A 24,983-nucleotide genomic window follows, 5' to 3' on the forward strand; every position below is an offset into this window, starting at 1 on the left:
TTGATTCAGCACCGGAATCTATTCTTCCAATCAAATGTTTTTTGCTAAGAGAATGCCCTGATCTTAATTGGAGAGAAAAGTGAGGTGAAGTTCAATGCAACAGAAACATACTGCTTTGAGTTAAATCAAATAGAGATAGTTACACACAATTATTTTATTTTCATCTTTTTTCAAAATAGCATACAAATTTACCTGGGAGACAAGCTCCAATGAACATAGTGTAGCTTACTTCACATTTTTTTTTAAAAAGTGCTGAAAATATCTTTTGCATATAACTAGTTGTCTTCCTCTTAGAAATTAATATATAATCTCTGTGCACCTGCAGCTCTCTCATCCCAAAGCTTGCAATCAGCTGTAACAGAATAGACCTGCAAGACTCCCAGAATCCTGAACTAAAGTAAAAAACAATATTTAAATTCTTTTGGCAGGAGGGGGTAGAATTCTAAGAAAAAAACAGACCAACATTTCAAGAGGCACACATAAAGGCAAAGAAAAGAAAAATGAAAAAAGCACTTTTGCCATAAAGCTGTAATGAAATGAGATTATTTATGACTGAGATGGAGAATTTATGACCCTTCAGGGCTTGGGTTAAAACTCCTAGGATCTTTTGCAGGTAGTCATTTTGCCTAGGACCGCTGAGTGTTGTAGCTCAACATTGGGAAGGGCATTTTGGATTTATTATTTTCCTCAAGCCACCTTGGTAAGCTTGAGGTCTCCTGAGATTTGCAAAACAGTCATCCTTTGCACAGGCTGCACGCGGTGACTGAAACTACACAACTGACGTCCGTCAAGCAGGATTCGGATCTGCTGATGTTCACATAAAAGTTCCATCTGAAAATGAACAACAGGCTGAAGAAATTGTTGGAAAGTTGGCATGCAAACATCTCGCAGATAAAATGTCATGATACTTCAAGCAACAACACTAAGATTTCAATATTCAGTGAACTCCTAAAATATAAGATTTGGGCCATATATACAAATGCACTCATCCCCAAGTACTCTTAAAGACTACCAGTTACCCCAAACAACAGGCTGGGAACTAATGGTCTAGTTTCTCTTCTTACTCCTGTAGAAAGTAAAGTAAAAAGCAATGTTTTGTATGAATGTGGTCACAAATTCAGTGTGTCTCCAGGTTAAACTTCTCTTTTGTTGGCTTTAAAATTTATCTTCCACCCATCCCGTATCCAATAACTCTGAGCAACTTACAACATAACTTCCTGCAGCTTGGAACCACACTTTTTACATCAATATTTTTGTCCTGGTTTCACTCTTGCAGAGTGAAATGTCAAAGGATTTGAATAGCTGGAGAATGTTGTTGTTGAAGATTTGGAGGATTGTCAGTTAACAATGGGAATTAGTTAACATAGATTTTTTTTTTACAACCCCTTAATTCCATTATTTGGGATGGAGTCAGGGCGACTGAATGGAGCTGAGCATCTTCTGGCCAGATGCAATTCCGGACACCTATGTGGAATTCATAGCAGATATTTTCTCTTTGTGCCTCATAAACATCTACCGCTGCCTAATATTGAACTCTCAACCTTCTCAGTGGGAGGTAAGCGTCTTCACCTCTAGGCCACCGCACTGCTCAGGAAGTGGATAACAGATTGCCAGCATAAACTGATTAGAATGTGCAATACTTCAAATCTGAAGATACAAAGAATATATGGGGCACAATAATAGGAAAAGATACAGCTGCTTTAAAGAGTTGGAGTTTGATGCTAAGTCACCTATTTGCCTTTGAATCTTTGAATCCAAAGCTATGCACAGTCCTAAGACTGTGTGTGTGTGTGTGTGTGTGAGAGAGAGAGAGAGAGAGAGAGAGAGAGAGAGAGAGAGAGAGAAGGAGGAAGGGAGAGAGAGAGAGAAAGAGAGAGAGAATTACCTTAAATGAGTCCTCTGCTGTAAATGGAAAGTAGGGAATTGTCTTTTCCTCCTTGCCCCATTTCCCAGCAATTTGCGAATTCCGGACAATGGATTTCTCAGTAAAGCTAACTACAAGTAATAATCCAATATCCCTGGTTGTGTGATCATCCTTGGGGTCACAAAGCAAAGTCACTGAAAAACTACAGGAAAGTAATTAAGCATTAAGAAACTACAGATTTTAGTAATGACAGCATACGTTTTATAAAGAGTTGTTCTTTCTCTTTCTCCTTCCTAGTATTCCATGCCACCCATTATCACCAGGCTGTACAGGATATACAAAACGTTAAAAATGATCTGTACAATAAAACTCCATAATTGCCCTAGAATAAAATAATCCCTTAAATATAAAAAAAATCAATAAAAGAAGTAGCATCTTCCCAACCATTAAATTTTGAAATTCCACCCCAAAAGTTTTCCAACCATGTGCACATAATGATTTATTTCTACAATAAGTAGCAAATAGGATGTACTCTACAAGCAATAAAAAAGAATTATATTTCTCCTAACCCAGCCCTGTTAGTACAATACTAAAAGTGAATGAAACCCATAACCAAAAAGTGTTTACAATTAAACGACGAAGTCTTGCATGGATGCTTCCAGATCAAAATCTCTGAGCAGTAGTAAGCAAAACTATTCAGTTATTTTTACTCCTCTTAACTTGTGGGGGAATATGAAAAGAAAATACCTCGGAAAAATAGTTGGGAAAAAAACACAAGAAATTAGAAATGGAAAATAAAGAAGAAAGCAAAAATAGAGAGCTCATTACAGATTTATTTGCAACATTGTTTGGATTATCCATTATGATTCTATCTATCAGACAGATTACAATTTGCACAATACAAACTGAACGGTATAAAACATGTGGGATGGTGATATCATATGTAGTATGATATAAAACTGACTTTTGATGTAATAAAAGCAGAAAATAATCCCCTTTTGGTTAAAAAAAAAATCAATTGACCTGTTACACCCACCAGAAGTATGTCATATGAAAATATGTATTTGTGGGCTAGCAGACTTGGCCGCAAAAATCCAGATAATCACTAGAAGACAGCAAAGCTTTCCCAAATGCTTTAAATCAGTAGTTCTCAACCTTTTTGTAACCACAGACCCCTTTAAATACCTTTTGTGGCCACGGACCATGGCCACAAACCACCAAGACTTTACTCAAGATTTAAATCATAACATTTCTTGAAGCCTTCGCAGACCCAAAACATTCGTGGATGACAGGTATATATACCAGTGCTTTAAATCATTGCTGCTGTCTGGTAAGGAGCTGGATTCTTGCCAGCCAGATCTAGTAATATTAATGGTGTTACGTTAGTCTGGTGCAGAAAAACCAACAAAATTCACAGCATCCTAAGACTTCGGATGTATTAGTAAAATACATTATTATAATGTATTTTAATATAAAAACTTACTACTGTATATAAACCTAGTGTTCTAGTTTGTGTAGAATTAAGGCATTGGACAAGAAACCAGAAGACTGAATTCTAGAATTCTTTGGCACAGAAACCAGCGGAATAACTTATGGCTCATCACACTTTCTGCCCAACTCACCTTACAGGGTTGTTGTTTTAGGAAAAATAGGAGAGAGAGAGCATCATGTACACTGCTTGAGCTGCACAAATGCAGATAGATTTTAAATCAAACAATGTTTCAGATACATCCGGAGTCTCAATGATAAGTAAATTGTTTGAGGAAGGAAATAAAAATAGAGTTCAGAGGAAATGAAGAAAAAATAGATGCTGGTAATTACATTAATAGACACCATGGACAAATGATCCTGCTGGTCTTTTATAAGTCCTTAAAGACATGGTTTTTGACATTAAGCTCAGGGATCCAGATGTGTGGCAGTGCCCATGCAATGGTTGTGAAGGATATAAATTTACATAAATATAAACTGAATGAATGAATGAGTGATGAATGAATGAATGAAAATATATTTTCTTAATGTAAAGTGAACAAGGCAGAAGAATTCAGAAAATGAGAAAAATCAGACAGGATAAAACATGTATGTACAAAATTCATTCATGCACGTATTTGACGGCACCCTGGATATCTTTCCCAAATGACCACATTGTCGTCAATATTTGGAAACCTCTGATCTAATCTAATCTTTAATTCAATGCGATATTTATAACTCAGAATGCATCTTTTTCCCATGTCCCCCCACTGGCCTCAATTTAGAAGTTACATTACAAAAACTAATTGCCTGAAATAAAATGCCTTGCTCAGGAGTAAGAAATGTCTTTCTTTTTATGTTCTCAGAGAGAAGGAAAAAGGATGAGAGAAGGCCGGTTCCGCTGGTATGGATATGTCCTGAGAGCAGCACCTTCCACTCTTGCCAAGACTCCCTACCAACTAGAAGTCAATGGTTGGTGACGTTGCGGGCGTCCAAAACAGAGATGGCAAGACACTAGCTACTAAGATATGCAAGCCGCAGGCCTGCGCCCTGGAGAGGCAGCTGACCGTGCAAAGTGCCTTCAATGAAAAGCAGACCCTGCACTTGTGGGAATACACTAGGAAGAAGAGGAAGAGAGAAAGAAAGAATCCTTTTCTCAGAGAATCCAACAGCCAGTCTGCCTCTCTTGTCTTGCAGATAACGTGTTTTGGCCCTAATGGGCAATTTAACTGCCGTTCAAATACCAGGTCATGTACTTACCTTTTGGGACTAGGATATATCATGCCCATGATAGTGATTTTCATAGCTGGCCTCAGTCCACCCTTAATTTCACCGACATACTTCTCTACCTGAATGTGGTTTAAAAAAATTCTAAATATGTGGTTAAAGATGACATTTATAACATTAAAAAATTACTAAGATTCTGAGCATTTTGATAATACCTCTAATAGTCCACAAAAATGTTAAGCTCTCTTTTGCTAGACTTATTCAAGGAGAGGCTAAAAAGCCATCCCACAAGTAAGGCTGGCATTTGGCTGAATTCAGTGTCCAATTCTAGAATTCTATAGTATATAGTAACATGGAAAACTAGACAACAATTACAATCATATTCACTATTAACCTACAAAACTATCTATGCAATGATTATTCTCCAAATGGTAAATGCATTTCAATGCCTTTCTGCCTGTTTTTCTGAAAATCCACAGCAATAAAGAGGAAAATGGAAGGACAGCTCAGTTCTGTGTAATGGATTTCATTGAAGTCTACTTTAAATAAACTCAACACTGTGTTATTTACCATACCATTAGAACTCTTATATTTTTTAGTGCTTTGTTGGAATATAGTGGAACTTAAGTGATCTAGGCCCCAGCCCTGGAGCAATTTCTGTAATACTACATTTTATATACAGAAGTTCATTGCAGACTAATTATATTCCACAGCTTTGGTAAATCGAGATTACAATCTTCTCCCCATTTTCCATTCAACCTCTTTATTACTCTGTTGCAGATCTTGTTCAGCAAGGGAAAAGCACTGATCACAGTGTGGAGAGATACTTTTTAAGTATTTCACATGAATAAGTGCCAGGAATGTATGTCTATTCTATACATCCCTATACAAATGCAAATTATTCATACATAAATATTGTATATAAAATCACTCTGGGTATTAATCCCCACACATATAAGAAACTCTCTTTTAGTTCAGTACTTTGCAAAATCTATAGTTCTAAATGTTTATGATAATTGTGCATATTTTGTAGTTCTCTTCGGCTATACTGAAGTCTAAATAATCTCACAAGTAAACAATACTTTTAGGCTATGCAAATATTTCTGATTCTTAACTTTGTCAGCTGTTTCCATAAAATAATTATTATCAAGAAGCGATTTTAATCCATTTCAATTTTAAAATTAATGCAAGGAATCAATAGTTTTTCTCTGGTAAGTTTCAAGTTTATAAAACAGAAAATACACTTTTTTGGTTTATCCATTTAAAGAAATTTACTCAGAAATACGTCTTGTTTTGTTTTATTTACTTACATTTGTGCACTTGTCATTTTCTGTCATTTTTTTTTTTTTTTTTTGCTTGCTATGCTCTTTAGAAACGATCCAAAAACTTTGTTACGGTTTCTATGCATCCACATAAGAAACAAAAAGGATAGAATAAAGAGGGATGTCATGAAGAACATAATCTCTAGAAAACACCAGCTAGACCCCACCCTTGCATATAGCTGAGTCACAATAGTCAGTATCTTCAAAACACAACCAGAATAGTAAGGAGGACGCTTGGTTGCTTTGCCTTCTCTCCCAAAGATCAACGAAGGGTAGTTTTTGCATGGTTCTAACCATACATAGTGTCATCCAAGGAAGATGTCTGTAAATCAATACTTGGAGAATATTGCGCCACATAGTGAAATATTTTGGTGGTCTCCATTCAGAGACATTCACGTTTCCAACAAAGGGTCTCTTCTCTTCAGGACAAAATAAACAGGATAATTAAAGATGTGATACAACCAGCTACAATTCCAATGTCTTTATGAACTTGATTTTCAGGTATTACAATCGCATGGATTTCAAAAAGGGGAACAAGCTTAATACCAATGCAATGTAATGGTAAATAAATAATGGAGATTATATTCATGGAACGTGCAATTGGAAATGTTAATGTTTTGGAAACTAAATTATTACAGAACCCTGGAGCAAACTGAATGGTCTTGGGGGAGATTCTGCACATACTGTTTGACCCATTGCCAGTAGAGATCACTTCCTGTATAAGGAAGTAAAGTCATTCTCCTCTTCCCACACTCAGCCTATTGCAAATGGACTCTGCACCTGGGTTTTCACCTTTGGTTCAAAATTCCTCTTTTCTGGCCCATACTGTGTTAAGTCCTTCCAGCCCTTTTTGCTGTTCTGGTAGCAGCCCCAGATCGGTTGCAGCACCTAGCAATTCCCCTTCTCTGCATTCTCAAAATGTATTCATTTTGCTCTGGACAATGTTCTCTGCTGGTCAGCAGTTGTGGGTTGTTGTTTTTTATCATCTTATGTGATTTCTCAGTCTTCAACCCTAGAAGATTCATTCAGTCCTTAATCTCTCAGTAGGCACTGCTTCCATTTTTGCCTGGATTGGGAGAAGCAAGCTACCCTTGCTTTCCCACCCCCCTGCAAATGCTCTCTTTCTTTTCCTTTCATTCCCCCCCCCCAAAAAAAAACATCTTTAAATTGCAAGGTAGGAACATTCAATGAAACTAAACTCAGTATAGGACAAGTTTCAGCTGACCATCTGCATTTAAAAGACAAAGGCCACTTTTTTGAAGACAGCAAAGTTCACATTTGGGATAGAGAGGACCGCTGGTTTGAAAGAGGAAAGAGGCCATCTATGTCAAAATTGAACAGCCCTCTCTCAATAGAGGGTGTGTGTGTGTGTATGTGTGTGACATCATCTATTTCCAGTCTATAACACAGTCCTTTCAATAGTACCAAGAAGGCTCCACACCCATTTGCACTACTTAGGTGACTCTGATGACAGAGATAAACCTCCAGGTGGCCTCAATGGCCTCAAAAAATGCAAATGACCAGCTGTCTTCAAAGAATATAAATTTTTCCATTCCCCACCATTCCAATCAAAGCTGAAGTGTCTTGGATGAAAAGTGAAATGTCTTTAATGAAAAAAAAATCAGGAAGTCCAGTTGCCTCTTGGAAAAAAGCACCTTTGGGAAAACCACGACCTGGATGACTGAGAATCTCCATAGGCATTTAAACCGAGTATCACAGTCTCAATGATACAAAAAGAGGAAAAAGGGTTGAGTAGAGGATATAATGTGGGAAGACAGCTGGCTATGGACAATGGAAAATAATTTTCATTGGGACTAATAATGATCTGAAGCAGTTAGCCTTTTTTTTATTGACTAAGTGTGATTGGACACACAAGGAATTTGTCTTGGTGCATATGCTCTCATGATCTGAAGCAGTTGGGCATGCACATTCATCTGTTGACAGCTATGACGTGCTTTCAAGCAGGGGTCTCCAACCTTGGCAACTTTAAGCCTGGCGGACTTCAACTCCCAGAATTCTGGGAGTTTTATTTTTTTTATTTATTTATTTTTGTCACACAATATAAATAAGCATAAGCATGAAATAATTATACAATATATAAGCCTATATATGAGTATTTAATAACTATATAATTGGATATAAAAAAGAAAAACAATAGGACAGGAACAGTAGGCACGTTTGTGCTCTTATGCACTCTTATCCATCAGGTTTAAAGTTGCCAAGGCTTAAAGTTGCTCCTGCTTTAAAGCAGTCCCAGAAGTCTTCCAAAAAAGAGCTGCAGCATTAGCACTTTTTTTGTGCTAACCAACCAAATAGCTCTTCTTTCAAGTGCTTTTTACAGCCAGATTTGATAGCAACCATGATTCTGAATAAATCCTTTATCAGAATCCTCTGATAAAATGGCCCATCCCTTGACACCAGGATTATCTGTGAAGTGATAGATTTGTAAAATAATTGTTATTTCCTAACCTATTCTTTTTCACATGGGTTCAGTTTTATAGATAGATAAGAGAGAGAGAGAGAGAGAGAGAGAGAGAGAGGAAGAGAGAGAGAGAAAAAGGATGGTAGAATTAGAATTATACATTATGTATAAATTCCACTGGTTTGAAATAAAACGGTGTTTTGAACTCTGGGCATATTCCTAGTGTTGGGCTTTTCCACTAGGAAAGAAAAGAAGGGATCTGCCATTTGAAAATATCCGTTGAGATTCTTGCTCAAAGCAACTCCGAATTCTTTTTCATTGAAGGACCTCACAGCACAGGTTCCCAATTCACCTTGGAAGAAAGTACTAAACTGAGCTGGCTGGATTAGTAGTTGGATGGGAGAATACCAAGAAACCACGGGGACCTAGACCAGACTAGAAAATTTAAAAGCACCCAGGAGCAAGAGAATAGCAAATCAGTTTTGAATACTGCTATACCAAAATCCCATGGACTTGTGCGTGTCCACACGAACATTCGCGCTGGATCGAAAGACAATGGGGACCACTGCCTTTGCCTCCACCTTTCAGGACTCAGGGAAATCCTTTCTCTGCTTTCCTGCCTTTTTCTATAAAAGAGTCTAAAGGGAAGAAGCAGCGGTGTTGCGAGATCCCAGATACACAAAGCCGGACACGGCCGCAGCGACCGGGACTCGCAGCAACTTGGGCTAACTCTAAATCGAAGGGATCTTTGCGCAGCCGCACTCACACCCTCCGCGGGGCAGGCCACGACGGACTAATCACAGCGCCTGCCCAGACTCGTTGCCCGACGAAGCAATGGCGTATTTCCCTTCCATTCCGCCCGTGACGTCACTGGCCTCTTAGATCACCTGACACGCTGTTCAACATGGCTGCGGCCATCACGCTCGATGGCATCGGGAAAGAGGGGTTGCGCCCAGGTGAGTCAGGTTCCTCCCAGGTGAGTCAGGCTGGAGGTGAGAACAGTCACCTCTTTTACAAGGCGGAGATTTGAGGGAACAAGGGGATCGTGAGAGGTCAAACTCCGAAACCGAAGCAGGGACTTTCCTGTCTGGGAAAGTTTTACAGAGGTTGCTCTCATCAAAGGAGACGGAAGTGGAAATCATGTGAACTGGATACATTTAGACCTCAGGAAGGATAGATGCCTGGAAATTTTGATTTAATGAGGACTTCTAGTTACAATTTCTCTTAGTTGCAGAAATAATATTGCAGACGTTGTCTGTACACACTTTCCCAACAGAATTAATTAAGTAGTTCTGATGATTGAAAATGAATAATATGTAAACAAGGATGTTTTTCCAAGTTATTATTGATTTTTGGTGCAGATTTTGGCAGTCGCTTAGGGTTTGGAAAGCTGGTAAATAACTGGGGAATCAGTCAATAAAGAAACTTTTCTCCACCTGCGTGTAGCTGAGCTAGAAGGGGGAGAATGGTGAATTTGGAATTTTAAAACAGAAAACAATTACTGTGGTTTTCTAGCTGGCTAAACTTTTGAGAAAGACTAAAGTTCTTTTTTTTCCTTTTTCCAAAATCTTTTCATTTTAGGAAATACACTATAAGCAACAGCTGTATATATATGAAATATATTTAAAAGAAAGAACTGATGAATCAAGGTTTTGCCTTTTGAAGTAGAAAAATGTATCCATTTGGTAGAGAGGAAGCAGCATCCCTGGAACGACTCTTCTGGTTCTTCTCTGAATGTGTGCAAAGGGGAGACTGGGAACTTGCACAGGCCTGTGTCCCTCAGTTACAGCAGTTGCAAGATGATGACTCTGAAAAGGTTGAAAAAATCCTTCACGCCCTAATAATCTGCCCTTCCCGTTTGAGGTAAGTTATATTCAATCACAAATGGGTGAAAGTAGTGTGAAAAAAGGATTTCATCATTTATAACATGTAATAATGCAATCCTATACATGCATATGGACAAGTAACTCTTAATTGTTTTCAGTGTGATTACTTACCTTGCAGGTAGTTTTATAATGTACTACAGCCTGAAATTATGTATCATGTAGTCCAGCTAAAGTTTATTTTGAATTTAATGTGCACATTGTGGTTAGAGGCAGAATAAACAATCTTTCTGATGCTTAGAACTAATGTGAAATATTTTTCAGGAATTAAAGAAACTCCAGAGTTTTAGATCTGCTGGTGGTGCTAACATACTGATATTCAATACTGCTGCATATTAGCTTTTAAATTGTTTACTATATTTTTAGAGTATATAAAATTGGTGATCTATTGGAACACAGGGAAATCATTTTCCTGGTCATTACTCCGGAAAAAAATATTTTCCATTATTTTATTCTCAAATTTAAATTGGATCATTTGCTACAGATTTTCTAAAAGTATAGTTATGGCAGATGGAAGAAGTCCAAGTGACTGGGCTTGTAGAAAGAGGAGTGAGTTTACACTATGTGCATATTTAGCTTGAGGTGAAATTTTGAGAATTACAGTTTTCTGGACTATTGTGTCATTCCTGCTGTGGTTGCAATTTAAAACATTAAGAGTATTTTTTTAAAAAAGTGAACTTATATTATGTAAATATATTCTTAATTATATGTTTGTAGGAGTGAATCAAAGCACAGTCCTCAAAAACTTGCGTGGTTTTGGCTCCTTGTATTGCAGGAATGGCTATCACACAAACAGGTAAAGAAAAACATTTTAGTCCTATGTAGAAAAATACTATGTCTCAGCCCTGTCAACTCTAGGTCCATGCGGTGTCAAATTACCCACTAGTAGACAAAGCTGGTCTCAGAGATTTATTCATCACACACAGCCGAAGACAGAACAAAGTGAGCGGTTGGGTCAAAGTCAGCGCTGAGAGCGATTGCCTCTCTGCACTTTTTATCTATTGGCCCTGCTTAGCCAGCATCCGATGCTTTAATCTAACCCTCTCATTAGCTGTTTGCTGCCGGGTTTTGTGTTTCCCGCTGTTGCACGGCTCTCCAGGGCTTCTGGACATCATCACAAGCCATCTCCGAAAGCTTCTCCCACTCTCCCCCCCTCGCATGTGTCGAACCCAGCCAGGGCTCAACACTATGTCTAATATACAGAGAAATTTTGCAGTAGCAATTAGATTATAGGAATCTTCATTGGAGTAATCACAAGAAATCTTAAGACTTTCCTTCAATTAAGGTAAAGGTTCCCCCGCACATGTCTGCTAGTCGTTTCTGGCTCTAGGGGTAGTGCTTATCTCTGTTTCTAAGCCTACGAGCCAGTGCTGTCCAAAGACATCTCCGTGGTCATGTAGCCAACCTTACTAAAATGCCGAAAGTGCACAGAGTGCTATTACCTTCCCACCAAAGTGGGTCCCTATTTTTCTACTTGCATTCTTTTTTTTACGTTAGGTTGGTAGAAGCTGGGAGAAGTAACGGGAGCTCACTTTGTTACGCGGCACTAGGGATTCAAACCGCTAAACTGCCAACCTTCTGATTGACAAGCTCAGCGTCTTAGCCACTGAGCCACCCTGTCCTGACTTCTTTCAATTACCCTAAGCTAAATAAGTCAACTAAACCTGTGCTGGTTAGGAAGAAGCTTGGCAAATAATTCTGAACAATGCAAAGGAAAATGGATTGCAATCAAATAGGCATATTGCATTCTGCTTCCCCAGAAAAATGTTTTCCTTTTTTCTTTTTTTTAAAAGGCTGCAGTTTAGAATAGTGGTTAAGGCATTAGATTAGTACCCAGGAAACCATGGGGCCTTAGACATAATGCCAGCTGGGTAATCTTGCATCAGTCATTCTCAGTGCTAGGAAGCAGGGAATGGTAAATCACTTCCAAAATCTTGCCAAAACTTCAGGGTCTTGTCCAAGCAGTCATTGGGAGCCTCATTCAAAGGCAAAAGTCCCTGTAATAATGTAATTTCTATATCTCACAATACTTTCATAATGTAATTGTCATAATAGAATATACTCTTGAATTTTGGTGAAGGTACTCATATTTTTAAATTGTCTTGCTCCTGTGCATTGAAAATCAATCTAACGTGCAATTCCTGACTGTAAAGCCGCCATTATAGATTCACGACTTAACTTAATGAGAAATTGAGCCATTGTCTAAGTTAATTAAATAATCTGGGAGTAGCAAAAATAATTTCCCCAAATATATGCATAGCTAAAATGAGTGGAACCCTTGACTCTGAGCCAAATGTGGGTTCATACATGCCAGTAAATAGCTGAGGGAGCAATTGCAAAAAAAAAAGAAAAAAAGCAGTCCATTTGTTTGGGGAAATATCACAGAATGTGATGAAATTATATACCACAAAGTATGTAGTGATTCTTATTCATACTTGCCATTTTTTTCTCACTTTTTCTTATCTGTTCTTTAATAATTCTAGAAAACTGTCCCAGCAGCTCTCCAAAGAGAAACCGAATTCTTGCTTCTCCTAGAAGAACTGGAAAAAGATGTCCCGTTTGTTGTTCTAAAGGTGTGGTTCCTTTTTAGGGATAACAGGTTGTTTCCCGTGCAGACATGTCTGAACACAGTATTTAGTGCATACAGGTTGGATATTAATTGAGAATACTAATGTAAGAATATGAACTTTGTTGGATAGGCGAGAGTCTTAATTAATTCAGTATTACACTTACCATACAAGTATAAATGGCCAACCAAGGAAGCCGCCTACTGTAGCAATGAGGACATCAGGATCCTCCCACACATTTCTTTGGGGATCCATTGTTGAGAAAGTAGTTTCTTTGATCTGTTCTGAATCTCCCACATTTCAGTTCAACCACATCTCTAGTATTTTGAGAGAGGAAAATAAATGTTTTTCTTTCCATTTTGTCTATTGTGTGTAACACTACCTGTCTAATATTACCTATTATACATCTTCATATATGCCATATGCCAAAGTCTTTTTCATAGGGAAGTTGTTTTAGCCTTTTGATCACTTTGATTACCTTTTCTATATATTTATTTTTAGTAGTTTCAAAGTGCAGCGATAAAGAAAAAGATAATGCTGTTGCACAATGGAATTCTATAAATTCTATATTGACAGTTCTAATTTTTTTTTGTTCCTTTTATAATAATCTTCAACGTGACATTTGTCTTTTTCAACAGCAGTTCTATTCTATCCAAAGTTTTAATGTGAAAGATTATTACGACAGCTACATGAGATTAGCCATGAAATAACTGCTTATAAAATCAGGATGGCCTGATTATTGCCTGGTTAGTTAGATCAGGGGTCTGCAAACTTGGCTCTTTTAAGACTTGTGGACAGACCCCTGAGTTAGATCATCAAGAGAGGCCTTTTTGAATAGCCTCTCACAGTCAGAAGCTTATATTCCTAGATTTTTTTCTGTGTCCTTTCCAGGTTATAAAATACTCTTCTCCTGTTCTCATGCTTAGGAGAATAGTAAACCCTACCTTTTTTATTAAGTGTTTACATGAATTATTTGAGTGTGACTAATTTGTAATTTTAGTTCTGATTTTAATCGTATTGATTTATTTTTTATGAATCATTTGTATTTTTAATTGGTGTATGCCGGCTTGAATTTGGTAAAGACAGAAAAATGAGATTAAAAATTAATAAATAATAGGAATAAATAGGTGGTGAGGTGATAGCTTCTAGCATGTGTATATCAGGAACTGACTTTCCCTAACTGGAATTTGGCTCCTTTCACCTTTGGTTTCATTGAGTTTTAATAGCAGATAATGCAAGAAACAAATGATACTTCTCTTTCAATACAACACTAAAGGTCTTCATTGCAATTATTTCAAGTTACATGCTTCAGTTCAGCACCCAGGATTACAAAGCTGGGATGCCGTATAGCTACTTAATTACTTGTTAAGATTTAAATCCTGCCTTTCCTTGTAGTTCAGATTTGTTTTCTGTTAACAACACTATAAGGTAAATTGATCTGTGGGATTGTGATAGGCCTGAACTAAATGAGTGGCTATGGCCAAGGGAAAAAGCCAGTTTCGTGTAGTGGTTAAGGCATCAGTATAGAAAAGCAGTCTGCCACAGCAATGACAGCGACACCACTTTTTTCTGGGTGCTTGTTTGATACCCAATTATTGATACCCTACATCTAATCACAGTGTTGTTTTCCACACTGTGATATCCTAAAGGATTGAATTAGAATTTTTATTAATTCCAAGACACTGTTTGAATATTATAGTCCAGCACATTTGGATGGTGCCAAACTCAGAAATAACATCCTATGAGTATCATTCATGTGTTTGACCATTAACATGTATTTGATATATTTTTCATATTTAATATATTTATGGAAGAAATTATCCTTATCTAGCTATTTTTCCCCCTTAAGGAACTTTATGAAGCGTTTGAAGACAACCATTTGTTGCATAGGAAACAAAGAGATGGATCAGTACAGAAATTTGGTGCGGAGGTGATGTCTACTCTTCAAAAAATGCTCTTGCAGGCTCCCCGGAAATTGCAATCTATACTAGAACTTCTTCAGCGTGATCCTGTGGAATGTAGTTCTTCAGTAATACAAAGTGGCTTGCCACAGAACATTTTTGTCGGCTTTCTTTGGGATTCACTCAAATGCTTGAAGCGTCTTCAGCTAAATCCAGAATTACTGGAGAGAGAGGGGAATAGAGTTGCAGATGAAATCTATAATGCCCTGAGTATGTTGAATTTGAAGGTGGACAATCAGACGAGAGAGCTAAGGCTCCTCTGCAGAGAACTTCTGGATGCTTGTTGGTTTGAGCAGAGTCCTCTTAGAGAGGAGAGGCTACTCAGCTGCATGTTACGAAAAGACAGCCATGCCTTCCTTAGTCTCTTTGGCAGTGTATTTATTGAGAAGATGAAAGAAAAACTGTTGAGTCAAAAGTCACCAGGCAAAGGTTAGTGTGGTTATATAATCTGAGTTCTAACTGCGCATTGTGGCTAAGGGGCATCATCCAGCCCTTGCCAGGATTCTGTGTGGTCCCCACCCCTCCAGATCATCTGAATTGATGCTGAAAGGCTGAGGAATCAGCAGCTGTTATTGGAGCATTAGAGGCCACCATTCAGTGAGTAGGTGGAGAGCTGGATGACAGGAAGGGTTTGATGATGTCACAGGAGGAGCTGGAGCTTATTTTTTTAATCTGTTTTTTTGAGGGGGGAAGGGGGAAATTAAGGATGGAATAGACAGGAAGTCATTTGAATTTCTATGCTATAATCTCCCTCCCAAAAAACCCACCCAACTCAAAAATCAGGCCTCCAAAATTTTGGGGCAAAATGGCTGAATTTTTATAGCACAACTTTGAGGGTTGAGATTGTTTTAGATTAGAAATTGATGCATTCTACCACCCAGAGTTTATCCACTCCACTCTTATTTTAGCAAGGAAAAAAACCCCCAAACTTGCAATACTAAAAATTGGCCATTTTGTTCCTGAATTTTAAGGGGACAACCATGGTATGCTGGGGAGAATTTCACGAAAGTTATGGGTGTCCATACCTGATATAATAATTTGAAGCGGATTAAACTCTGGTCCCGTAGACTAAGCAAGAAGTGTGTATATTTAGATCTGCTGAAGAAATCAGTTGCTGGTCTAATGAGGAATAGCGCATACCGGTGGTTTCAGCATTTATTAATTGCTAAAACTTGTATGTAAAATAAGCCACAGATCATTAATATCTTTGTTATTAGTTGATAAACAATACAGAATTGAATGTAGTAGGGCAAGAACAGCTGCTCTTCTTATCTCTGACTCTTGTGTTTGGGCAAATTGTACTTTATGCCATTGCAAGCACCAAAATGTTACAGAATAATTCTTTTCACTTCCAGTATAAATCTCCTGTACCTTGATTGTATGTGAAACTAATTATACTTATGAATATTTCAGGTACACCTGAACATCCGGATGCTGAACGGGTAGTGATGGCATTGTTCTTGGATCATGAGCAGGCTTATTCTTGGAAAGCTGCTTATTTCTACTATCTTAGCAGCAACAAGCACTTTTTGGAACAAATTCTGGTAAATTCATAATGAGATGTAAGAAACGTTGAACAAGTTAATTGTATATAGTACTATTTCAGAACTAAGCCTGTCCCAAGATATTTTGCTGCCTGAAACAAAAGAAGAGGGTGCACTTAATTCTACTTTTAGGAACCAGTGGGACTTATAATTTTTTATGACTAGAAATCGATCAATATCCTCCCATGTTGGCTGTTTGGCATGGTACAGATTGGAAAGAGAACAGTCTGGAGTTCTCTGGAATAAATTATTCCAGAATTGTTGAATCTTGCACGGCCCTAAGATGAATACTCTGCTCCATACAAGTAGACACATGTCTGTAAATGAGTTTTTTCCATAAACTTCTGTACTCCTATAGTCATTTCAAAACTACAGAAGAATATGCTTTCCCTGGATTATATTCATTCAGAATATTACACTGTTTTCCCACCAGAGTCATCTTTAGATCTTCCATTATTATCCTTCGATGGAAGAATAACATGCAGTTCTCTCCACTCTCTCCAGTTTTTCTGTGTTCATACATACTCTTCCAGATGATACCAGTTTATACTTTATGAATAAAAGAGCTAAAATGTACATCAGAATGTATAAATTTGATTTTATCTACAGGACGTTTTCTGGCATATTAAACCTGTACTTTCATCTTACAGCCATACTTCCAGCATTCCATAGTCTTAGAATAAAGAAGTCATTTCTCCCCCCCCCCCTATAGATTACAGCATTAACTTTACTGAAAAGGGAAGATTTCTCAAACCTCAGCAGATTACTGACACAGGAATTCAGCTACCTCAGTCGCCTCGTGATATTGCTTGGTTGGACGCAGTGTTGCAGTTTAGAATCGGCAAAGATGCTGCTGCAGACCCTACACAAATCTCAGGCAAGTCAGACATTCCTGTCCAAAGCCGACTTCGCTCTTTTGACCGTAGTTTGTTTCTCGAAAGAGGTCAGAGAGTGTGCTCAATTCCTTGTTTTTGGAGCAAGGATTAAAGAAGATGATTTCTCCCCCTGCCCCCTTTGTTTTTAACAGGGTTTCTACAATGACTCTGTATTAAAAGACTTCTGTGATGGGTTGTGTGCCCAGGTGGAGGTTCTTGAGTGGTGCATACAGCAGAATAGGTAACACAGCATGGGAGTATTTGGCTTAATTTTTTTAGCGAAAGATCTTCCCCACAGTCTAACTTATTGGTTTTGAAATACAATGACAGTACTGTGCATGCTTGGCCTCTGGCTGTAGCTGTGAATGGAAAGGGTTAGTAACTGTCTCTGGGTATAGTTGCAATCTTTACAATTCTCATCTCTACTTTTTTACTAGAGTAGATACTTACATTCAGCTATGCTGGTTTAATTGTTCCGTTTCTGTTATCTATGGAGGTATCTATTGCCATCATTGCTCACTTAAGCAAATTTGGATCTTATATGTCAGTGTTGGCGAACCTTTTCGGCACTGAGTACCGAAACGGGAGCACACATGTACGCGCAGGGCAGCACCGGAAACCAGAAGAGCAGCTCTTTGGCACACATGACCAAGAGCGCTAGAAACTGGAAGAGCAAATCCCCAGCATGCGTGTGCACGCTGGGAAGCTGAGCTTCCGGTTTTCAGCTTGCTCATGAGCACCGGTCACCTGGTCTTCCAGTTTCTGGCATGCAGGCCTGTGTGAAAACCAGCTGACGTGCATGCTGGAAACCGGAAGCTCAGTTTCCCGGCACGCACATGTGCACCAGGGAGCTGCTTCTCCGGTTTTCGGCACTCCCGTACATGCGAAGACCAGCTGGCCGGTGCGCATGTTCGTGCTGGAACCCGGAAGAGCATGAGCTGATGACTGGTGTGTCCAGAGAGATGGCTCTGCGTGCCACTTCCGGCACACATACTGTAGGTTTGCCATCATGGCTATATGTAATGTGATGGGGTCAACCTTTGGTGTAGTTGTATTGCAAAGTTAAATTGTTGGTGAATCATATGTACTCCGTAGACTCCTGCTAGTGAACAAACGATTTTGCAGAACTGCAGTATGTTATTTATTTATTTACTTGTTAAATTTATTTGCTGCTTATCTTGCCATGGGGCTGCTCTGGTATATATACAGTGGTGGGATTCAGCCAGTTCGCACCACTTCGGGAGAACCGGTTGTTAACTTTCTGAGCAGTTTGGTGAACTGGTTGTGGGAAGAAATCATTAGGGCAGAGAACCGGTTGTTAAATTATTTGAATCCTACCACTGTATATATATATAGGCCTGCCTTTGTCATTAAGCTCTACATGTCGCTTAAATTGTTCTTGAAACTAAGGGCTAGAAAAGACACTACGCAGACTAACTAAAATCAACTCTGGGAATGTTGTGTATCTTTATCTAGAAAAAAATCCACAGGTGGAACCAGCATTTGCTGATATTCAAACTATGCTTACTTCCTTCTATAGTAATTGCATCCCGGAGAACATTCTTCTGCAGCATCTTCATAGTTTGGAGTGCCATTCTTCCCTTTACCTTCTGTACCAACTTACAGACCTCTTAGCCTTGAATGAGGAAGCAGTAATTGAGCTTTTCCAGAAAATTCCAATTAAGTACACAGAAGTTCAAGGTGAAATATGTAATTGTAAATTGTAATGCGGTTGGCCAGAATTTCTTTTTTATTGCTTAAATATGTTTAGTCCTAATTGCCTTGTTTTAAAGTTGTATTGCTCATCTTGGCCTTGCTGTGGCTTTTTTGAGGCCTTCTTGAATTTGGAAACTGCCAGGAAACACTAGCTTTGGCTGGTGAAGGATGGTGGAAGGTAAAACATGGACTTTCCCGCTTTGAGATCAAAACTACTTTTCCTGTTTCACAGAAGAAAACTAAGGAAACCAGTCCTTGAGATGAAGAACCAGTGTAGGATTTTGTCTTAAAACTATTAACTTATTAGCTATCAGTTGTTGAGTCTTAAAAATCATGTATGCCAATGATAACTAATGGCTGGCTTTGTCTGTGTTCTCTTTTATTTTAGATTCAGCAGTGATGCCAGATGTCCGCTTTTTGAGTCAACAGCACAATCTTACCCTTTACCAGGCATTTTGTGCTATGAAATATGCCATCTATGCATTGTGTGTCAAAGCACACAGAGGTTCAAATTGCAGACACTGTGCAAACTACTTTGTCACTGAACTCCCTAATGAACTTCTGGAGAAGAATGAATTTCCCAGTCAACCTCTCTATCCAGGTCTCGTAGAACCTGTAATTAAATTTTGTGCTGCTTTTTTATTCATTCTGCCTTTAGCCCTTTTTGAAGTGAACTTTTTGTTTTGAATGGTTTTGTTCAGAATTTTATTCAGTGAGAACTCAGGGCTAGTCATTGCAAATCTTATCTATTGTTCTAATATTGCAGCACATTCTGATGATAACGTTGGATAGCAATAGTACAAAAATGTATATACTGCTTCATAGTGCTTTACAGCTCTCTCTAAGCAGTTTACAGAGTCAGCGTATTGCCCCCCCAAAATCAGGGTCCTTATTTTAATGATTTTATTTTAGGAGGGAAGGCTGAGCCAACCTTGAGCCAGTTAGAATCGAACTCCTGGTAGTGAGCATTGAGTTAGCCTGCAATACCGCATTCTAACCACTGTGCCACCACAGCTCTCTTATACACATATATTATACTTCCTTTCCTTTATCCAACTTTTGAATTTGTGAGGTGTGCAAAGTTTTGGGGAGCAACACTAAATTATAGAATTAGAGGATAACCATATTCTGCAGAGAAAATATCATGGGTCACCTCCCTTGTGGCATTCTCTGTTTGGATGATACTATTCAGCCCAACTTTCTCCAACCTGGTGCTCATCAGGTGTGTTAAAATGGCAACTTGTAGATTTCCAAACTCTAATTGATTATAAATCTTTACTTTTTATAGGCATTTCTATAAAATGGTCCAACATTAAGTTTTTAAAGTTTAGAAGAGACCTCTGCAGAAAATACAGTTTATAAGAACATTAGGAGAATCTTAAGGCTCAGATTCCCCTGAATTTTAGAATATTCTCCCTTATATTGAGGTCAGCTTTTCCCACTACAGCTATGGCCCAGCTGTAGAATTTCTCTCATACAATATAGAAAGTGAGGAAATGGCAGTGGTGAAATCCAAATTTTTTTACTACCGGTTCTGTGGGCGTGGCTTGGTAGGTGTGGTGTGGCTTGGTGGGCATGGCTTGGTGGGTGTGGCAGAGGAAGGATACTGCAAAATCTCCATTCCCACCCCTCTCCAGGGGAAAGATACTGCAAAATCTCTATTCCCACCCCACTCTGGGGCCAGCCAGAGGTGGTATTTGCCAGTTCTCTAAACTACTCAAAATTTCTGCCACCAGTTCTCCAGAACCTGTCAGAACCGGCTGGATTTCACCCCTGGGAAATGGGTATAATGTTTGTTAATCACAGAGAACTATATTATGGGGAAGTCAGCAAATTTATTTCAACTATTCTCAAACCGAGTTGTTGATTGGAGAAAAAATACTGAATCTGTTCACTTAACTCTTTTGTCTTCACAGAAACAGATTATGCAAGTCTCTTTCCTCACTATCTCTCCAAGTGTCAGAATTATTTAAGAAGCATACCTGCTCCTCTAAGGTTGGAACTCCTGGAAAATATATTCTCTTTGCTCTTTGTTTCTTCAAGTGATCTCTACGGTGACAGTCCACAAGAAGAAGATAATGCAGAAGATGCTGGCTTCAGGAAAAAAGGCCATTTGGGCAAGAGAGCAGAGCGTTGTGCTAGCCAAGATTCATCCACCTCACCAAGTCCTCAGCACTCTGTCAGTCCTGAGATGACAGCCCATGCGCCCACTTCCTCTGCACCCAAGAGCAGCCAAACGTTATTCAATTTGGACTCAAGCAGCAGAAATTGTGGTTCCTTTGGGCTGAGCTATTTGGATTTGAAACACTTCACCAGTAATATCTCTGGATTTCTAGTCGATGAGGAAGCCTTGGAAATATTTCTCAAAATGCTCATGGAGCATCTGAAAGAAATTGAGGATTCTTTTGTGTGGGATTCAAGACACGTCCCTACGATGGAACTGGCTCTGCTAGATAGCTTGAATTTATCTGTAAATAGGGAGAGCTTTCACAGCCGTATGCAGCAGTTCTCCAAGTATCTTTCTGAAGCTCAGTGGCGGCACAGACTAGTGCTCAGCAACAAAAACACAGGTAAGAATTGTTAGGAGATTTCATTCATTCTTAAACTATCAAAAAGGATAGGTGCCTCTTTTGGTGACAGCTTAAAAAGAAGCAATTTTACAACCTTCTGTGGAGAAAGTAAGAAGTAAATGCATATACAAGTGAACCTACAACATAAAGTTGGTTTGGAAAAGAACAGGGAGAAGATAGAGCAGCTATTGCATTACAAAAAGTTATCTCTCTCGTGTGGGCCTTTAAACCTATTGTATAATGTACCCCAAATATTGGGGATGATGTGTTAATGATAGTTCATTTTGTCTTCCCCAAGCATATCTGAGCGAAATATATTTGAATGTGACAATGTTTTAGAACTCTCTGAAAAGAAGACAGCTGTGGATCAGAATTTATTCCTTGGAGCAAGCCTGACTATGATGAGTTTTCATTCTTCTGGCTAAGATGCATCACACGACGCAGCCATATTTCTGCTTTAAACAAAGAAGCTGTAAGGAGAATTACCCATATAGAGATAAAGCAGAAGTCTTAATAGTTATATCTTTTTTTTTGTTGTTCTTGTTGCTTTCATCTAACGTATGTTGTGATAAAACAGCAATGATACAACAACTTAATGGTGTTTTTGCAGGTAGTCATCGTGGTCCAGCTAGAATAAACTATAGTTTAACCAAAGCATCCTTCTTGAAAAAGCACACTCAGTCTCAAAGACAAAAGCCAGGTAAAGTGGTAGAAATAGCTATGAGTCTTATATCACTGTCACAGACGTATTGCTGCTTCTGCTGGTCTGAACCTCATGGTTCTATGAGATTCTGATCATTTATCTATATTATAGACATTATCAGGGAGAACAAACTCCTCCAAATATAAGCTAAACTGTTGCTGTAAAACATTTTGTTTAAAGGCAGGCTATTTTTAAATTTTCCTTCTCCTGTGTTATATCCTGTATTTGCATAGTTTGGAGACCAATATTGGATATTTTGGGCAATGGCTGTGCTGCCATGAAGTTAACATATGAGGCCATGGTGTAAAATAAAAATTTGTACAAATTGGATAAATTGTATAGATTATCCTAACTCAAAGCAACTTACAGTACTTCTGCATACAAATTCTCTAAGCCAGCCCAAGGTAATAATATAAAAAATTATCTAGACTGGATAAAACCTTTAGTTTTAACACTCATCTCTCAATTAGTCTGTAGATGCTGTAATGAAAATAAAGTGATACGCTTCGCTCAACTTTTTCTCTTTATTTTTTTTTTCCTGCTGCAGAACACAAAAGAACTTCAAAGCCATCATGGGAGAGCTCCAGCAGTGAATTAAGTGTCACCAGCACATCAGGTATGGAAGAGCTTTCTCAGACATGGAAACCCACGTTGCTTCGTCTCAGGAACGTTTTACCTTAAGAGCGCTTGAAAAATCTTCAGATGTGTCCTACAAAATACCTCAGGTTTACTCATTAAAGCAACCCGTTCATTTGCGAAGTTCATACAGTTGCTTGGAAAGGGGCGGTTGCCGGGAAGAAAGCGAAACCAAGAGGATTGTGTGATTGTGGAAATAGCCAAAGGCCGCTTGCAGCGCAGGTGAACAAGCCCTGCAAGCAAGCTGGCGTTAAGAGTTTGAAAAGAGATGCTTTATACCTGCCCCTCCTTTCAGAGGCTTTGCCTTTTCTCTTGCATAAAGGTAGTCCTCGACTTACGACCACAACTTGTGTGGCAAAGCATTCCTGTTGCAAAGCAAGACGTTTGTTAAGGGAGTTTTGCCCCCATGTTACGACTTTTCTAACCACGGTTGTTAAATGAATCACTGTAGTTGTTCAGTTAGTAGCACGGTTGCTAAGTGAATCTGGCTTCCCCATTGACTTTGCTTGTCGGAAAGTCGCAAAGGGTGTTCACGTGACCCCTGGGGCTGCGCAACCGTCATAAATATGAGTCAGTTGCCAAACATTTGAATTTTGATCAAGCGGCCATGGGGATGCTGCAGAGTTTGTAAGTGTGAAAAACGGTCATAAGTCACTTTTTTGCAGTGCTGTTGTAACTTCGAACGGTCACTAAGCCAACTGTTGTAAGTTGAGGACGACCTGTATTTCCAATGGCAGCTTTGGTTTCTAAATTATGGCTGAGTTTTTTTTCTTCTTCTCTAAACGCTTGTGAATTGGTCAGTTCAGTTTTCAATCTGTTTTGATGTTGTGGCCTTCAAACATATAATTAACAGATTGATTGAGTCATTCATTCATTGATATTATGGAAACAGCAACTGTAAAGAATGACAATTATACTTTATAACTAATTAAAACAAACAAAATTACCTTTTCCCATTATATTTTGGAACCATCTGTTGACATCACAGACTGTTCTAAAACCATTTCTCCTTGTATTGGTATTTTTCTTGGGGAAGCAAAGTGAACCTAATCACGGGTATAGCGTTTTTTTTGTTGTTTTTTTTAGAAGGCAGTGCTGGTGCATCCTCTGATGGTAGTGATGCAGAATACTGGATAAAGCCTCCAGAGAATTCCCTCATCCCAGCCATGCTTTCCCCACCAGAATCTCTTCTTGTCGCATGCATCCTGAGAGGAAATTACGTCGAAGCTCATCAGGTAATGGCACAGAAACTCGGTTGACGGGAACCAGTTGGATTCCTGAATATTACTATAAATTTCTACTCTCTCCACAGAACCTTTAGAAATTAATATCCCATTATTCTGATCTACTCCTTGTGTATTATGTACTCCAAGCAGTCTGTGGAGGATGTACTGTTTTCACCCTGCTAATTGAGAAAATTGAGATGTATTTTTGACCGAGTGTGTATTCAATGGCAGAAGAGGAACATTTGAAAACCTATTAGCATTGTTTCTTCAGAGAAAATAGTAGAGATCAGTCCATTCAGATAGGCAATAATTTTTTGAAGTTTTAAAAAAGTTTTTTTTAATGTTATAATAAAATTAAAGGCAATTGGGAAAGATTGAATTACCCAGCAGAAATTATTTATAAATTATAAATATTATCTATGCCTTATAATTTTTTTTGTTATATCCTTCCAGATAAATTATTAGAAAGATTTATCGGAATAAAGTTGAGCTTATTATTTTTTTCTGTCAAGAATTAAATATGTTTTAAAATCTTACTTAACAAGCATACGTTGCCTCTTAACTCTGTAATATCAGGTTGCTATTATGTTTGATTTGGAAATGTCTGCTTCCTACGGTGAACTAATTTTCCTGGAGCGTTACCAAGAAGTGATTGGGGAGCTAGCAAAAGTAGAACACAAGATTGAACATCAGTCATCGGACGGATCTGGAAACCTAAAACAGACCGGTAGTGGCCGTTCAACTCTACAGGCTATTGGAAATGCAGCAGCTGCTGGTAAAATTTGGTTACTCATTTTAACAAACGAGGCTTCGCATACACATGTATGGTACATATGTAACTTCAACGGAATTAAATTTCAATTTGCTATATATTATATTTGAGAGGGAAGGATAAAGTTAGATAGCTAGTGGGCTCTATGTTGCCTGATGACACAGAAGTTGCACAAATAAATTGTTGAATCTTTCTCTCCCTGCAATTGATTATGGAAAATTTGGGATA

At 38.5% G+C, this 24,983-nt stretch overlaps 2 protein-coding genes across 9 annotated transcripts in view; one reads left to right on the top strand and one right to left on the bottom strand.

The window, feature by feature from the left end:
- Window positions 1-144: 144 nt before the first annotated feature.
- On the bottom strand, window positions 145-9,019 carry LOC131189342 (galectin-related protein A-like). 2 transcript variants are annotated; one of them, XM_058165499.1, is made up of 5 exons: window positions 8,801-9,019; window positions 5,869-5,958; window positions 4,592-4,680; window positions 1,886-2,066; window positions 145-831 (listed from the first exon to the last, which is right to left on the bottom strand). In XM_058165499.1, exons 2-5 carry the CDS (start codon window positions 5,893-5,895, stop codon window positions 688-690), a joined length of 441 nt encoding a protein of 146 aa, XP_058021482.1. In that variant the 5' UTR covers window positions 5,896-5,958; window positions 8,801-9,019; the 3' UTR covers window positions 145-687. The 2 variants fall into 2 exon arrangements, with proteins under 2 accessions (XP_058021482.1, XP_058021490.1); XM_058165507.1 differs by lacking the exon at window positions 8,801-9,019 and adding an exon at window positions 6,673-6,685.
- A 171-nt stretch (window positions 9,020-9,190) lies between these two features.
- Window positions 9,191-24,983, top strand: part of ZFYVE26 (zinc finger FYVE-type containing 26) — a 46,543-nt gene continuing 30,750 nt past the window's right edge. The window contains exons 1-15 of one of the 7 annotated variants that reach the window (XM_058161873.1): window positions 9,191-9,258; window positions 9,884-10,165; window positions 10,903-10,981; window positions 12,669-12,758; window positions 14,602-15,142; window positions 16,127-16,257; window positions 16,970-17,134; window positions 17,285-17,373; window positions 18,673-18,833; window positions 19,237-19,449; window positions 20,765-21,418; window positions 22,029-22,118; window positions 22,669-22,737; window positions 23,844-23,992; window positions 24,560-24,758. In XM_058161873.1, the coding sequence (XP_058017856.1) occupies window positions 9,975-10,165; window positions 10,903-10,981; window positions 12,669-12,758; window positions 14,602-15,142; window positions 16,127-16,257; window positions 16,970-17,134; window positions 17,285-17,373; window positions 18,673-18,833; window positions 19,237-19,449; window positions 20,765-21,418; window positions 22,029-22,118; window positions 22,669-22,737; window positions 23,844-23,992; window positions 24,560-24,758 (2,821 nt within the window). In that variant the 5' untranslated portion in view covers window positions 9,191-9,258; window positions 9,884-9,974. Of the gene's footprint in view, window positions 9,279-9,333; window positions 10,166-10,902; window positions 10,982-12,668; window positions 12,759-14,601; window positions 15,143-16,126; window positions 16,258-16,969; window positions 17,135-17,284; window positions 17,374-18,672; window positions 18,834-19,236; window positions 19,450-20,011; window positions 20,071-20,764; window positions 21,419-22,028; window positions 22,119-22,668; window positions 22,738-23,843; window positions 23,993-24,559; window positions 24,759-24,983 lie in introns of those variants that run through there. The other 6 variants (XM_058161874.1, XM_058161876.1, XM_058161878.1 and 3 more) reach the window with 6 other exon arrangements.

The sequence above is a fragment of the Ahaetulla prasina genome, chromosome 1 (assembly GCF_028640845.1).
Source record: "Ahaetulla prasina isolate Xishuangbanna chromosome 1, ASM2864084v1, whole genome shotgun sequence".
NCBI lineage: Eukaryota > Metazoa > Chordata > Lepidosauria > Squamata > Colubridae > Ahaetulla > Ahaetulla prasina.

What these genes read in the sequence shown, in the direction of transcription:
- LOC131189342 (XM_058165499.1), bottom strand. Translation starts at nt 5,895, where the DNA reads ATGACAGAAAATGACAAGTGCACAAAT. An exon ending in AAAATGACAAGTGCACAAAT is followed by an intron (nt 4,681 to 5,868) that starts GTAAGTAAATAA and finishes AACCACATTCAG; the next exon opens with GTAGAGAAGTATGTCGGTGA. An exon ending in ATATATCCTAGTCCCAAAAG is followed by an intron (nt 2,067 to 4,591) that starts GTAAGTACATGA and finishes ACTTTCCTGTAG; the next exon opens with TTTTTCAGTGACTTTGCTTT.